The sequence below is a fragment of the Mobula hypostoma genome, chromosome 31 (assembly GCF_963921235.1).
Source record: "Mobula hypostoma chromosome 31, sMobHyp1.1, whole genome shotgun sequence".
Taxonomy (NCBI): Eukaryota; Metazoa; Chordata; class Chondrichthyes; order Myliobatiformes; family Myliobatidae; genus Mobula; species Mobula hypostoma.
The window spans coordinates 8,574,794-8,592,008 of NC_086127.1; the positions used below are offsets into that span (position 1 = coordinate 8,574,794).

General features: G+C 49.2%; 1 protein-coding gene across 1 annotated transcript in view; it reads left to right on the forward strand.

Annotated features, from left to right (window-relative positions):
• The window catches only part of LOC134339934 (mucin-4-like), a 51,719-nt gene that overhangs the window by 11,563 nt on the left and 22,941 nt on the right, over nucleotides 1–17,215 (forward strand). The window contains exons 3-6 of the mRNA XM_063036721.1: nucleotides 3,026–3,173; nucleotides 3,493–3,569; nucleotides 5,064–5,237; nucleotides 6,776–6,871. Of these exons, the coding sequence (XP_062892791.1) occupies nucleotides 3,026–3,173; nucleotides 3,493–3,569; nucleotides 5,064–5,237; nucleotides 6,776–6,871 (495 nt within the window). The remainder of the gene's footprint in view (nucleotides 1–3,025; nucleotides 3,174–3,492; nucleotides 3,570–5,063; nucleotides 5,238–6,775; nucleotides 6,872–17,215) is intronic.

The window sequence follows — 17,215 nt, forward strand, 5'->3', positions numbered from 1 at the left end:
TTGCAAAGGTATGTTCCAATGAGACAGGGAAAAGATGGTAGGGTACAGGAACTGTGATGTACAAAGGCTGTTGTGTACCTAGTCAAGAAGAAAAGAAGAGCTTATGAAAGGTTCAGAAAACTAGGTAATGATAGAGATCTAGAAGATTATAAGGCTAGCAGGAAGGAGCATAAGAAAGAAATTAAGAGAGCCAGAAGAGGCCATGAGTAGGCCTTGGCAGACAAGATTTAGAAAACCTCAAGGCATTCCATAAGTATGTGAAGAGCAAGAGGATAAGACGTGAGAGAATAGGACCGATCAAGTGTGACAGTGGAAAAGAGTGTATGGAACTGGAGGAACTTAATGAGTACTTTGCTTCAGTATTCACTACGGAAAAGGATTTTGGCGATTGTAGGGATGACTTACAGTGGATTGAAAAGCTTGAGCATGTAGATATTAAGAAAGAGGATGTGCTGGACCTTTTGAAAAGCATCAAGTTGGATAAGTCACTGGGACTGGACGAGATGTGCCCCAGGCTACTGTGGGAGGCGAGGGAGGAGATTGTTGAGTCTCTGGTGATGATCTTTGCATCATCAATGGGAACAGGAGAGGTTCTGGAGGATTAAAAGATTGCGGATGTTGTTCCATTATTCAAGAAAGGGAGTAGAGATAGCCCAGGAAATTGTAGACCAGTGCATCTTAATTCAGTGGTTGATAAGTTGATGGAGAAGATCCTGAGAGGCAGGATTTATGAACATTTGGAGAGGCATAATGTGATTAGGAATAGTCAGTACGGCTTTGTCAAAGGCAGGTCATGCATTATGAGCCTGATTTTAAATTTTTGAGGATGTGACTAAACACATTGATGAAGGAAGTGCAGTAGATGTAGTGTATACGGCAAGGCATTTGACAAGGTACTCCATGCAAGGTTTATTGAGAAAGTAAGGAGGCATTTGATCCAAGGGGACATTGCTTTGTGGATCCAGAACTGGCTTGCCTACAGAAGGCAAAGAGTAGTTGTAGATGGGTCATATTGTGCGTGGAGGTCGGTGAGCAGTGGTGTGCCTTAGGGATCTGTTTTGGGACCCCTGCTCTTCGTGATTTTTATAAGTGACCTGGATGAGGAAGTGGAGGGATGGGTTAGTAAATTTGCTGATGACACAGAGGTTGAGGGTGTTGTCGACAGTGTGGAGGGCTGTCAGAGGTTACGGCGGGGCATCGATAGGATGCTAAACTGGGGTGAGAAGTGGCAGATGGAGTTCAACCCAGATAAGTGTGAGGTAGTTGATTTTGGTAGGTCTAATATGATGGCAGAATATAGTATTAATGGTAAGACTCTTGGCAGTGTGGAGGATCAGAGGGATCTTGGGGTCCGAGTCCATAGGTAACTCAAAGCTGCTGTGCAGGTTGACTCTGTGATTAAGAAGGCATATGGAGCATTGGCCTTCATCAACCCTACTATTGAGTTTAAGAGCCGAGAGGTAATGTTGTACCTATATAGGACCCCAGTCAGACCTACTTGGAGTACTGTGCTCAGTTCTGGTCACCTCACTACAGGAAGGATGTGGAAAACATAGAAAGGGTGCAGAGGAGATTTACAAGGATGTTGCCTGGATTGGGGAGCATGCCTTATGAGAATAGGTTGAGTGAACTTGGCCTTTTCTCCTTGGAGCAGCGGAGGATGAGAGGTGACCTGATAGAGGTGAGGTGTGTAGATAATGAGAGGCATTGATCATGTGGATAGTCAGGGGCCTTTTCCCAGGGCTGAAATGGCTAGCACGAGAGGGCACAGTTTTAAGGAGCTTGGAAGTAGGTACAGAGGAGATTTCAGGAGAAGGTTTTTACGCAGAGAGTGGTGAGTGCACGGAATGGGCTGCCAGCGACGGTGGTGGAAGTGGATACAATAGGGTCTTTTAAGAGACTCCTGGACAGGTACATGGAGCTCAAAAAAATAGAGGGCTACAGAGGTGATCTCTCAGGTAAGGGCATGTTCGGCCCAGCTTTATTGGCTGAACGACCTGTATTGTGCTGTAGGTTTTCTATATTTCTGGAGCTGAGTAGGTTAAAATATTGACACAATAGTGTGGGCTGAAGGACCTGTACTGTGTTGTAGAGTTTGATGTTCCATGTGTCATAGTGTGCCAGTGAAAGAGTGGGAAGGCTTTGGCTAAACAGCCAGAGGTACAGATAAAAAGAGGGAAGCTCCTTTGTTCTAGTGCAGAGTATTTAGGAAGGAATTCTCCTCCTGCCAGATGTGGGAATTCAGGTTACCTGACTGTTTCCCTGATGACTACATCTGTGGGAAGTACACCCAATTTCAGGAACTGACTGACCGGGTCACGGAGCTGGAGTTGGGTGCAATTAGGATCATCCGGGATGCTGAAGATATCCAAGATGAGATATTTGAAGAGGTGGTCACACCCAGACAGCAGATGGGTGACCATCAGGAGAGATGAGGGGATTAGGAAGTCAGTGCAGGGTTCCCCTGTGGCCATTTCCGCTTCCAGCAATCCCCTCACCTCATCACAAGACACTTTACAATGCCCAATTAAACTGCCAACTGGTACTCCTTTGGACTGTGGGAGGAAGCCGGAGCACCCGGAGGAAACGCACGTGGTCACGGGGAGAACGTACAAACTCCTTACAGGCAGTGGTGGGAATTGAACCCGGGTCACTGGTAATGTAAAGAGTTGTGTGAACCACTGTGCTACCTTGCTGTCCCCTGGGTATTATCCACTTCCTGGGAAAAAGTCTCTGGTTGTTCACCCGATCTATGCCTCTTACCATCTTGTACCCCTCTATCAAGTCACCTCTCATCCTCCATCACTCCAGAGAGAAAAGCCCGAGCTCACTCGGTCGAGTTTGATAAGAGATCAATCCAGGCAGCATCCTGATAAATCTCCTCTGTACCCTCTCTGAAACATCCACATACTTCCTTCACTGATGGTTGCTGAGGGTGGAAGTGCAGATGGTGGTTGTGGTTGGCAGAGAAAGAGGGTGGGGACATGAGCTGTACATTAACACTGAACATCGTTCTGTCCCTCAGTCACAGACTCCACACTCGGTGATCCGTGTGTAAACCACACCGTCCTGGATCAGCCCTGGAGGAGCACGGATTGTTCCCACACTGTGTGTACCGGTGGACAATGGATGAGTGATAGAAATCTTGCAGTGGGATGGTACAGATTTAACAGGTAAAGTGAGGAGATGATCACTGAGAAACTGGACACAGATGGGAATGTAAACAGGGGAACAAGGGGTGTGTGAATGGGAAATGCAGGGAGACCGGGATCATCAGTGACTACACTGAGATGGGGAGTGAATACAGGGAGAGGGGAGATCCCACATTCTCGGGGTAGAGACAAGGGGGAGGTACAACAGAGAGGGAATTCCCAGGATTGGGGTGTTACTGACCAGAGACAGGGTACAGACAGGGTGAGTGTAATTTCCCATGTCTCTCTGAGTGAATAAACTCCCTCAGATCAGGGACTGACCCTCTGATTGTTGTTTCAGTTCCAGAGGATGGAAGATTCCTGAGTCGGTCATTCCACATTATCGCTGCTCCGGGAAGTACTCAGGCTGGTTAAACGGTAGGGTCAGAGTTTACATCAGTGGGGCTCGGTTATTTTTGGGGAGGGTCAAACTGATAACCCGGATCTCTTCAGAGGGCCCGAGCATGGACACAGAACCCCATCTCCCTGAAATGTCTCCCCACAGTCACTCAGACTGCTTTACGGTCCTGTATCGTCATGGAGTCCGGTGGAGGAGTCCCAACTTCCTGGAGTTGGGTTACAGAACTGATCTGCCCACTGACCCCATTCTGGATACGACCCGGAGGAGTATCAACGACCCCAGACACATTTCAGTGGTGGGGCAATCTCCAGGGAGTTGGGGGAGTCTGCAGACATCATCGTTCACCAGTTAGTGGGAGAAATTATTTGTTGCCATGGTAACATAGTGGTTAGCGCGTCACTATTACAGCTCGGTGTGTTGGAGTTGAGAGTTCAATTCCAGCATCATTTGTAAGGAGTCTCTGTCCATCCTCCCTATGGATTGCATGGGTTTTCCCCGATTTCTTCCCACAGAAATTGTCCCATGATGAAGATCGGGTTAATTAGGGTTGTCGAGGGTTGTTGGGGTGTCATGGGACAAATGGTCAGAAAGGCCGATTCCACCCTTTCTCTCTAAATAAATCGGTAATTTAATTTACTTAATAGTCTCTTCAATTGTGGAAAAAATATCTGGAAATATGAATAATCCTGGAATATATAGACCAATCAGTCTCAGGTCATTGGTGGGGAAGCTAGTGGAGAGGATTTATGATCATTTGGAAGATTGAGGGTGAATTAGGACAGTGGACCTTTCTTTGTGTGGGGCAAATTGTGACTTAGTAACTTGCTGGAGTATTTCGAGGGGTTGATAGAGGTGATTGATGAAGGTAGAGCTGTGGATGTTGTCTTCAAAGACTTTAGAGCATAAATTTATCAGACAAAGGAGCAGTATTCAGTGATTTGGCCTTTGAGTCTGCAATACCATTCCATCATGGCTGATTCATTTTCCCTGTTAATCCCATTCTAATACCTTCTCCCTCTAACATTTGATACTTTCATGATTTAAGAACCCGTCAACCTCAGATTGAAATATACCCAATGACGTGGCTCCCACAGCCATTTGTGGCAATGAATTCCACAGATTCACTACCCTCTGGCTCAAGAAATTCATCCTCATCTCTGATCTAGAGGGAGGTTTTTGTGTTGTGAGGCTGTGCCCTCTGGTCCCAGACTCCCCCACTATAGGAACCATCCTCTCCATGTCCACTCTATCTAGGCCTTTCAATATTCGATAGGTTTCAGTGAGATCCCCCAGACGTTTGACAAGGTCCCTCGTGGGAGGCTCATTCAGAAGATTAAGGTGCTGCTGTGGGGAGGGTGGGGTGGAGAGGGAGAGGGCAGCAGCTCAGTGCTGACTGAGGTCGGACTGGACTGTGGGTTGTGAACCACTGATTTACAGTGGGTCCTGATTCACATTCCCCGCTGTACTGTGGGACCGGGTACATTTTACAGTGTTTGTAAATCTCATTCCAGGTCCCCATCCCAACGTGGGAGAGGGGGAGGTGACCAGGACCGTCTGCTTTACCTGGGATGAAAAAATCTGTTACTGGAATTGGGGGATCAATGTGAAGAACTGCTCTGGTTACTTTGTGTATCGGCTGAAGCCGGCACCCTGGTATTACTGGAGTTACGCTGTGTACTGTACAGGTAGGTCACCGTTCCCCAGTGACACAGCAGTGTGGTAGTTGTGGGGAAATTCTGGGACGTCCTGAGTCACCAACACACACCACGGGCTGAGTTTTCCAGTCGGCTGCCCTGCCCGTGGTCTGTGATCACCTTTCCCGTATCCCCCTTCACACCTGGGTCAGAATGAAATTGCCCAGTCTGACCTGAGACAGAGATCATAGAACACAGAACAATACAGCACAGCACAGGCCCTTCGGCCCACAATGTTGTGTCAGCTGCCGGGAGAGTGTCTACCCCTCCCCTGGAGTGAGGGAGGGTGAGACTGACAGGAAATGGAGGGAGCAGTGGTGAGAGTGAGGGGAGAGGGGGGAGTGACGTACCAAGCGGAGAGGGAGATGGAGGGAGACCGAGGGGAGAGGAAGGTAGAGAGAGGGAGTCGAGAGACACCGAGGGGAGAGGGAGACAGTGAGAGTCCGAGGGGAGGGGCAGATAAGGAGAGGCCCACGTAGGGGAAGGGAGGCAGAGGGAAAGGGGAGGCAGGGAGTGGCCGAGGGGAGTGAGAGGTAGCTGAGAAGCCGAAGGGATGGAAAGACAGGGAGGGGGAGAAAGTGAGGGGCCGAGGGGAGGGGCAGATAGGAAGAGACCGAGATGAGGCGGAGACAGTGGTAGCCAAGGGGAGGGGGAGACGGAGAGACCGAAAGGATGGAAAGACAGTGAGAGGTCGAGGAGATGGGGTCCAGGGAGAGGACGAGGTGGGGGGAGACGGTGATACACCGACGGCAGGGGGAGACGGAGATGCTGAAAGGGAGGGGCCGAGCAGCGAGTGAGACTCTTGGCAATGTGGAGGATCAGAGCGGGCTTGGGGTCCGAGTCCATAGGACACTCAAAGCTGCTGAGCAGGTTGACTCGGTGTGAATGATGGAGTCAGTGGTTCCTCTCTCCTGTCTGTTGGGTTGGGTTTGGTAAGTCGTGAGGGATGAGGCTCTGTTGGAGGTTGGAGAGAGTGGGGTGGGAGGAATGAACAGAGAGGAGTGGATTGACACTGGAGGGAGGGGAGGAGTGATGGAGGTGAAAAAGTTTAGGGGTAACATGAGGGGGGACTTCTTTACTCAGAGAGTGGTAACTGTGTGGAACGAGCTTCCAGCAGAAGTGGTAAAGGCAGGTTCGATTTTGTCATTTAAAAAAAAATTGGATAGTTATACGGACAGGAAAGGAATGGAGGGTTATGGGCTGAGTGCAGGTAGATAGGACTAGGTGAGAGTAAGCCTTCGGCACGGACTGGAAGGGCCGAGATGGCCTGTTTCCATGCTGTAATTGTTATATGGTTATAAAGGTGTATTTTACTGCAATCAATTGAAACACCTTGATTACACACAGGTCTCCAAAAACAGATCTCCATTTAACGAATTTTGTGTGTATGTATATGTACACTACTGCCACAAAACAAATGAATTTCATCTCCCATTCCCTGCAGCCAGGTTCATCCTGACCAGCTTTTCAATGTCTTTTTCTGTAATCTTTCGCACGTCCCCACCCAACCTGACTCTCTCTCCTTACAGATCCCCACTCGGACACAACTCAGGAACCCCAGGGAGCAGCAACGGGAGAACCTGGTCTGAGTTTGACCACCAGCCCAGAAGGATCTACAAGCTCAGGTATCCATGGTGCGGATGACTGAATGGAATGTTGTTCCCAATGGTCAATCCCTACACTTCATCCTGTGTCAGACTGAGGGCGGTGATGGAGGATTGGGAAGGAGAGGGATGGTGTTGGTTTCACCACAGACCCAGTCTCCCATTCCCTGAACTCCTGCCCCACTGTGATGACCTGTTTCAGTGTTTCCACTCGTCTGTCTCTCTGTTCCTCATTACAGACCTGGAGGAACCATCCTCTGCCCCAACGGGTACCTCAGGTACAAGGTCTTGTGACTGTTTGGGATATTTGATCGATCTCTCTCTCTCTCACTCTCTCTCTCTGTCTCTGTCTCTGTCTCTCTCTGTCTCTGTCTCTGTCTCTCTGTCTCTCTATCTCTCTCTCTCTCTCTCTGTCTCTCTATCTATCTCTCTATCTCTCTCTCTTTTCCTCCCCCCCCCTTTCAAAACAACAATTCATAGGGATAATTCAGAATCACGTCACACTCTTCACTCAATCTTTCCCGCTGGTATTAGTCACTTCCACCCTGGGAAAACAGTCTCTGTCTCTTCACTCGATCTGTACCCCCTGGTATTAGTCACTTCCACCCTGGGAAAACAGTCTCTGTCTGTTCACTCGAATCTGTACCCCCTGGTATTAGTCACTTCCACCCTGGGAAAACAGTCTCTGTCTGTTCACTCGATCTGTACCCCCTGGTATTAGTCACTTCCACCCTGGGAAAACAGTCTCTGTCTCTTCACTCGATCTGTACCCCCTGGTATTAGTCACTTCCACCCTGGGAAAACAGTCTCTGTCTCTTCACTCGATCTGTACCCCCTGGTATTAGTCACTTCCACCCTGGGAAAACAGTCTTTGTCTCTTCACTCGATCTGTACCCCCTGGTATTAGTCACTTCCACCCTAGGAAAACAGTCTATGTCTCTTCACTCGATCTGTACCCAGCAGTCTCTGTTCACTCGATCTGTACCCCCTGGTATTAGTCACTTCCACCCTGGGAAAACAGTCTCTGTCTGTTCACTCGATCTATACCCCCTGGTATTAGTCACTTCCACCCTGGGAAAACAGTCTCTGTCTGTTCACTCGATCTGTACCCCCTGGTATTAGTCACTTCCATCCTGGGAAAACAATCTCTGTCTCTTCACTCGATCGGTACCCCCTGGTATTAGTCACTTCGACCCTGGGAAAACAGTCTCTGTCTCTTCACTCGATCTGTACCCCCTGGTATTAGTCACTTCCACCCTGGGAAAACAGTCTATGTCTCTTCACTCGATCTGTACCCAGCAGTCTCTGTTCACTCGATCTGTACCCCCTGGTATTAGTCACTTCCACCCTGGGAAAACAGTCTCTGTCTGTTCACTCGATCTGTACCCCCTGGTATTAGTCACTTCCACCCTGGGAAAACAGTCTCTGTCTCTTCACTCGATCTGTACCCCCTGGTATTAGTCACTTCCATCCTGGGAAAACAATCTCTGTCTCTTCACTCGAGCGGTACCCCCTGGTATTAGTCACTTCCACCCTGGGAAAACAGTCTCTGTCTCTTCACTCGATCTGTACCCCCTGGTATTAGTCACTTCCACCCTGGGAAAACAGTCTCTGTCTCTTCACTCGATCTGTACCCCCTGGTATTAGTCACTTCCACCCTGGGAAAACAGTCTCTGTCTCTTCACTCGATCTGTACCCCCTGGTATTAGTCACTTCCACCCTGGGAAAACAGTCTCTGTCTGTTCACTCGATCTGTACCCCCTGGTATTAGTCACTTCCACCCTGGGAAAACAGTCTCTGTCTCTTCACTCGATCTGTACCCCCTGGTATTAGTCACTTCCACCCTGGGAAAACAGTCTATGTCTCTTCACTCGATCTGTACCCAGCAGTCTCTGTTCACTCGATCTGTACTCCCTGGTATTAGTCACTTCCACCCTGGGAAAACAGTCTCTGTCTGTTCACTCGATCTGTACCCCCTGGTATTAGTCACTTCCACCCTGGGAAAACAGTCTCTGTCTGTTCACTCGATCTATACCCCCTGGTATTAGTCACTTCCACCCTGGGAAAACAGTCTCTGTCTGTTCACTCGATCTGTACCCCCTGGTATTAGTCACTTCCATCCTGGGAAAACAATCTCTGTCTCTTCACTCGATCGGTATCCCCTGGTATTAGTCACTTCCACCCTGGGAAAACAGTCTCTGTCTGTTCACTCGATCTGTACCCCCTGGTATTAGTCACTTCCACCCTGGGAAAACAGTCTCTGTCTCTTCACTCGATCTGTACCCCCTGGTATTAGTCACTTCCACCCTGGGAAAACAGTCTATGTCTCTTCACTCGATCTGTACCCAGCAGTCTCTGTTCACTCGATCTGTACCCCCTGGTATTAGTCACTTCCACCCTGGGAAAACAGTCTCTGTCTGTTCACTCGATCTATACCCCCTGGTATTAGTCACTTCCACCCTGGGAAAACAGTCTCTGTCTGTTCACTCGATCTGTACCCCCTGGTATTAGTCACTTCCACCCTGGGAAAACAGTCTCTGTCTGTTCACTCGATCTGTACCCCCTGGTATTAGTCACTTCCACCCTGGGAAAACAGTCTCTGTCTGTTCACTCGATCTGTACCCCCCGGTATTAGTCACTCCCACCCTGGGAAAACAGTCTATGTCTCTTCACTCGATCTGTACCCAGCAGTCTCTGTTCACTCGATCTGTACTCCCTGGTATTAGTCACTTCCACCCTGGGAAAACAGTCTCTGTCTGTTCACTCGATCTATACCCCCTGGTATTAGTCACTTCCACCCTGGGAAAACAGTCTCTGTCTGTTCACTCGATCTATACCCCCTGGTATTAGTCACTTCCACCCTGGGAAAACAGTCTCTGTCTGTTCACTCGATCTGTACCCCCTGGTATTAGTCACTTCCATCCTGGGAAAACAATCTCTGTCTCTTCACTCGATCGGTATCCCCTGGTATTAGTCACTTCCACCCTGGGAAAACAGTCTCTGTCTGTTCACTCGATCTGTACCCCCTGGTATTAGTCACTTCCACCCTGGGAAAACAGTCTTTGTCTCTTCACTCGATCTGTACCCCCTGGTATTAGTCACTTCCACCCTAGGAAAACAGTCTATGTCTCTTCACTCGATCTGTACCCAGCAGTCTCTGTTCACTCGATCTGTACCCCCTGGTATTAGTCACTTCCACCCTGGGAAAACAGTCTCTGTCTGTTCACTCGATCTATACCCCCTGGTATTAGTCACTTCCACCCTGGGAAAACAGTCTCTGTCTGTTCACTCGATCTGTACCCCCTGGTATTAGTCACTTCCATCCTGGGAAAACAATCTCTGTCTCTTCACTCGATCGGTACCCCCTGGTATTAGTCACTTCGACCCTGGGAAAACAGTCTCTGTCTCTTCACTCGATCTGTACCCCCTGGTATTAGTCACTTCCACCCTGGGAAAACAGTCTATGTCTCTTCACTCGATCTGTACCCAGCAGTCTCTGTTCACTCGATCTGTACCCCCTGGTATTAGTCACTTCCATCCTGGGAAAACAGTCTCTGTCTGTTCACTCGATCTATACCCCTTGGTATTAGTCACTTCCACCCTGGGAAAACAGTCTCTGTCTGTTCACTCGATCTATACCCCCTGGTATAGTCACTTCCACCCTGGGAAAACAGTCTCTGTCTGTTCACTCGATCTGTACCCCCTGGTATTAGTCACTTCCATCCTGGGAAAACAATCTCTGTCTCTTCACTCGAGCGGTACCCCCTGGTATTAGTCACTTCCACCCTGGGAAAACAGTCTCTGTCTCTTCACTCGATCTGTACCCCCTGGTATTAGTCACTTCCACCCTGGGAAAACAGTCTCTGTCTCTTCACTCGATCTGTACCCCCTGGTATTAGTCACTTCCACCCTGGGAAAACAGTCTCTGTCTCTTCACTCGATCTGTACCCCCTGGTATTAGTCACTTCCACCCTGGGAAAACAGTCTCTGTCTGTTCACTCGATCTGTACCCCCTGGTATTAGTCACTTCCACCCTGGGAAAACAGTCTCTGTCTCTTCACTCGATCTGTACCCCCTGGTATTAGTCACTTCCACCCTGGGAAAACAGTCTCTGTCTGTTCACTCGATCTCTACCCCCTGGTATTAGTCACTTCCACCCTGGGAAAACAGTCTCTGTCTGTTCACTCGATCTGTACCCCCTGGTATTAGTCACTTCCACCCTGGGAAAACAGTCTCTGTCTGTTCACTCGATCTGTACCCCCCGGTATTAGTCACTCCCACCCTGGGAAAACAGTCTATGTCTCTTCACTCGATCTGTACCCAGCAGTCTCTGTTCACTCGATCTGTACTCCCTGGTATTAGTCACTTCCACCCTGGGAAAACAGTCTCTGTCTGTTCACTCGATCTATACCCCCTGGTATTAGTCACTTCCACCCTGGGAAAACAGTCTCTGTCTGTTCACTCGATCTATACCCCCTGGTATTAGTCACTTCCACCCTGGGAAAACAGTCTCTGTCTGTTCACTCGATCTGTGCCCCCTGGTATTAGTCACTTCCATCCTGGGAAAACAATCTCTGTCTCTTCACTCGATCGGTATCCCCTGGTATTAGTCACTTCCACCCTGGGAAAACAGTCTCTGTCTGTTCACTCGATCTGTACCCACTGGTATTAGTCACTTTCATCCTGGGAAAACAATCTCTGTCTCTTCACTCGAGCGGTACCCCCTGGTATTAGTCACTTCCACCCTGGGAAAACAGTCTCTGTCTCTTCACTCGATCTGTACCCCCTGGTATTAGTCACTTCCACCCTGGGAAAACAGTCTCTGTCTCTTCACTCGATCTGTACCCCCTGGTATTAGTCACTTCCACCCTGGGAAAACAGTCTCTGTCTCTTCACTCGATCTGTACCCCCTGGTATTAGTCACTTCCACCCAGGGAAAACAGTCTCTGTCTGTTCACTCGATCTGTACCCCCTGGTATTAGTCACTTCCACCCTGGGAAAACAGTCTATGTCTCTTCACTCGATCTGTACCCCCTGGTATTAGTCACTTCCACCCTGGGAAAACAGTCTCTGTCTCTTCACTCGTTCTGTACCCCCTGGTATTAGTTACCTCCACCCTGGGAAAACAGTCTCTGTCTCTTCACTCGATCTGTACCCCCTGGTATTAGTCACTTCCACCCTAGGAAAACAGTCTCTGTCTCTTCACTCGATCTGGACCCCCTGGTATTAGTCACTTCCACCCTGGGAAAACAGTCTCTGTCTCTTCACTCGATCTGTACCCCCTGGTATTAGTCACTTCCACCCTGGGAAAACAGTCTATGTCTCTTCACTCGATCTGTACCCAGCAGTCTCTGTTCACTCGATCTATACCCCCTGGTATTAGTCACTTCCACTCTGGGAAAACAGTCTCTGTCTGTTCACTCAATCTATACCCCCTGGTATTAGTCACTTCCACCCTGGGAAAACAGTCTCTGTCTGTTCACGCGATCTATACCCCCTGGTATAGTCACTTCCACCCTGGGAAAACAGTCTCTGTCTGTTCACTCGATCTGTACCCCCTGGTATTAGTCACTTCCATCCTGGGAAAACAATCTCTGTCTCTTCACTCGAGCGGTACCCCCTGGTATTAGTCACTTCCACCCTGGGAAAACAGTCTCTGTCTCTTCACTCGATCTGTACCCCCTGGTATTAGTCACTTCCACCCTGGGAAAACAGTCTCTGTCTCTTCACTCGATCTGTACCCCCTGGTATTAGTCACTTCCACCCTGGGAAAACAGTCTCTGTCTCTTCACTCGATCTGTACCCCCTGGTATTAGTCACTTCCACCCTGGGAAAACAGTCTCTGTCTGTTCACTCGATCTGTACCCCCTGGTATTAGTCACTTCCACCCTGGGAAAACAGTCTCTGTCTCTTCACTCGATCTGTACCCCCTGGTATTAGACACTTCCACCCTGGGAAAACAGTCTCTGTCTCTTCACTCGATCTGTACCCCCTGGTATTAGTTACCTCCACCCTTGGAAAACAGTCTCTGTCTCTTCACTCGATCTGTACCCCCTGGTATTAGTCACTTCCACCCAGGGAAAACAGTCTCTGTCTCTTCACTCGATCTGTACCCCCTGGTATTAGTCACTTCCATCCTGGGAAAACAGTCTCTGTCTCTTCACTCGATCTGTACCCCCTGGTATTAGTCACTTCCACCCTGGGAAAACAGTCTATGTCTGTTCACTCGATCTGTACCCCCTGGTATTAGTCACTTCCACCCTGGGAAAACAGTCTCTGTCTGTTCACTCGATCTGTACCCCTTGGTATTAGTCACTTCCACCCTGGGAAAACAGTCTCTGTCTGTTCACTCGATCTATACCCCCTGGTATAGTCACTTCCACCCTGGGAAAACAGTCTCTGTCTGTTCACTCGATCTGTACCCCCTGGTATTAGTCACTTCCATCCTGGGAAAACAATCTCTGTCTCTTCACTCGAGCGGTACCCCCTGGTATTAGTCACTTCCACCCTGGGAAAACAGTCTCTGTCTCTTCACTCGATCTGTACCCCCTGGTATTAGTCACTTCCACCCTGGGAAAACAGTCTCTGTCTCTTCACTCGATCTGTACCCCCTGGTATTAGTCACTTCCACCCTGGGAAAACAGTCTCTGTCTCTTCACTCGATCTGTACCCCCTGGTATTAGTCACTTCCACCCTGGGAAAACAGTCTCTGTCTGTTCACTCGATCTGTACCCCCTGGTATTAGTCACTTCCACCCTGGGAAAACAGTCTCTGTCTCTTCACTCGATCTGTACCCCCTGGTATTAGTCACTTCCACCCTGGGAAAACAGTCTCTGTCTGTTCACTCGATCTGTACCCCCTGGTATTAGTCACTTCCACCCTGGGAAAACAGTCTCTGTCTGTTCACTCGATCTGTACCCCCTGGTATTAGTCACTTCCACCCTGGGAAAACAGTCTCTGTCTGTTCACTCGATCTGTACCCCCCGGTATTAGTCACTCCCACCCTGGGAAAACAGTCTATGTCTCTTCACTCGATCTGTACCCAGCAGTCTCTGTTCACTCGATCTGTACTCCCTGGTATTAGTCACTTCCACCCTGGGAAAACAGTCTCTGTCTGTTCACTTGATCTATACCCCCTGGTATTAGTCACTTCCACCCTGGGAAAACAGTCTCTGTCTGTTCACTCGATCTATACCCCCTGGTATTAGTCACTTCCACCCTGGGAAAACAGTCTCTGTCTGTTCACTCGATCTGTACCCCCTGGTATTAGTCACTTCCATCCTGGGAAAACAATCTCTGTCTCTTCACTCGATCGGTATCCCCTGGTATTAGTCACTTCCACCCTGGGAAAACAGTCTCTGTCTGTTCACTCGATCTGTACCCCCTGGTATTAGTCACTTCCACCCTGGGAAAACAGTCTTTGTCTCTTCACTCGATCTGTACCCCCTGGTATTAGTCACTTCCACCCTAGGAAAACAGTCTATGTCTCTTCACTCGATCTGTACCCAGCAGTCTCTGTTCACTCGATCTGTACCCCCTGGTATTAGTCACTTCCACCCTGGGAAAACAGTCTCTGTCTGTTCACTCGATCTATACCCCCTGGTATTAGTCACTTCCACCCTGGGAAAACAGTCTCTGTCTGTTCACTCGATCTGTACCCCCTGGTATTAGTCACTTCCATCCTGGGAAAACAATCTCTGTCTCTTCACTCGATCGGTACCCCCTGGTATTAGTCACTTCGACCCTGGGAAAACAGTCTCTGTCTCTTCACTCGATCTGTACCCCCTGGTATTAGTCACTTCCACCCTGGGAAAACAGTCTATGTCTCTTCACTCGATCTGTACCCAGCAGTCTCTGTTCACTCGATCTGTACCCCCTGGTATTAGTCACTTCCATCCTGGGAAAACAGTCTCTGTCTGTTCACTCGATCTATACCCCTTGGTATTAGTCACTTCCACCCTGGGAAAACAGTCTCTGTCTGTTCACTCGATCTATACCCCCTGGTATAGTCACTTCCACCCTGGGAAAACAGTCTCTGTCTGTTCACTCGATCTGTACCCCCTGGTATTAGTCACTTCCACCCTGGGAAAACAGTCTCTGTCTCTTCACTCGATCTGTACCCCCTGGTATTAGTCACTTCCACCCTGGGAAAACAGTCTCTGTCTGTTCACTCGATCTGTACCCCCTGGTATTAGTCACTTCCACCCTGGGAAAACAGTCTCTGTCTCTTCACTCGATCTGTACCCCCTGGTATTAGTCACTTCCACCCTGGGAAAACAGTCTCTGTCTGTTCACTCGATCTGTACCCCCTGGTATTAGTCACTTCCACCCTGGGAAAACAGTCTCTGTCTGTTCACTCGATCTGTACCCCCTGGTATTAGTCACTTCCACCCTGGGAAAACAGTCTCTGTCTGTTCACTCGATCTGTACCCCCCGGTATTAGTCACTCCCACCCTGGGAAAACAGTCTATGTCTCTTCACTCGATCTGTACCCAGCAGTCTCTGTTCACTCGATCTGTACTCCCTGGTATTAGTCACTTCCACCCTGGGAAAACAGTCTCTGTCTGTTCACTTGATCTATACCCCCTGGTATTAGTCACTTCCACCCTGGGAAAACAGTCTCTGTCTGTTCACTCGATCTATACCCCCTGGTATTAGTCACTTCCACCCTGGGAAAACAGTCTCTGTCTGTTCACTCGATCTGTACCCCCTGGTATTAGTCACTTCCATCCTGGGAAAACAATCTCTGTCTCTTCACTCGATCGGTATCCCCTGGTATTAGTCACTTCCACCCTGGGAAAACAGTCTCTGTCTGTTCACTCGATCTGTACCCCCTGGTATTAGTCACTTCCACCCTGGGAAAACAGTCTTTGTCTCTTCACTCGATCTGTACCCCCTGGTATTAGTCACTTCCACCCTAGGAAAACAGTCTATGTCTCTTCACTCGATCTGTACCCAGCAGTCTCTGTTCACTCGATCTGTACCCCCTGGTATTAGTCACTTCCACCCTGGGAAAACAGTCTCTGTCTGTTCACTCGATCTATACCCCCTGGTATTAGTCACTTCCACCCTGGGAAAACAGTCTCTGTCTGTTCACTCGATCTGTACCCCCTGGTATTAGTCACTTCCATCCTGGGAAAACAATCTCTGTCTCTTCACTCGATCGGTACCCCCTGGTATTAGTCACTTCGACCCTGGGAAAACAGTCTCTGTCTCTTCACTCGATCTGTACCCCCTGGTATTAGTCACTTCCACCCTGGGAAAACAGTCTCTGTCTCTTCACTCGATCTGTACCCAGCAGTCTCTGTTCACTCGATCTGTACCCCCTGGTATTAGTCACTTCCATCCTGGGAAAACAGTCTCTGTCTGTTCACTCGATCTATACCCCTTGGTATTAGTCACTTCCACCCTGGGAAAACAGTCTCTGTCTGTTCACTTGATCTATACCCCCTGGTATAGTCACTTCCACCCTGGGAAAACAGTCTCTGTCTGTTCACTCGATCTGTACCCCCTGGTATTAGTCACTTCCATCCTGGGAAAACAATCTCTGTCTCTTCACTCGAGCGGTACCCCCTGGTATTAGTCACTTCCACCCTGGGAAAACAGTCTCTGTCTCTTCACTCGATCTGTACCCCCTGGTATTAGTCACTTCCACCCTGGGAAAACAGTCTCTGTCTCTTCACTCGATCTGTACCCCCTGGTATTAGTCACTTCCACCCTGGGAAAACAGTCTCTGTCTCTTCACTCGATCTGTACCCCCTGGTATTAGTCACTTCCACCCTGGGAAAACAGTCTCTGTCTGTTCACTCGATCTGTACCCCCTGGTATTAGTCACTTCCACCCTGGGAAAACAGTCTCTGTCTCTTCACTCGATCTGTACCCCCTGGTATTAGTCACTTCCACCCTGGGAAAACAGTCTCTGTCTCTTCACTCGATCTGTACCCCCTGGTATTAGTCACTTCCACCCTGGGAAAACAGTCTCTGTCTGTTCACTCGATCTGTACCCCCTGGTATTAGTCACTTCCACCCTGGGAAAACAGTCTCTGTCTGTTCACTCGATCTGTACCCCCTGGTATTAGTCACTTCCACCCTGGGAAAACAGTCTCTGTCTGTTCACTCGATCTGTACCCCCCGGTATTAGTCACTCCCACCCTGGGAAAACAGTCTATGTCTCTTCACTCGATCTGTACCCAGCAGTCTCTGTTCACTCGATCTGTACTCCCTGGTATTAGTCACTTCCACCCTGGGAAAACAGTCTCTGTCTGTTCACTCGATCTATACCCCCTGGTATTAGTCACTTCCACCCTGGGAAAACAGTCTCTGTCTGTTCACGCGATCTATACCCCCTGGTATTAGTCACTTCCA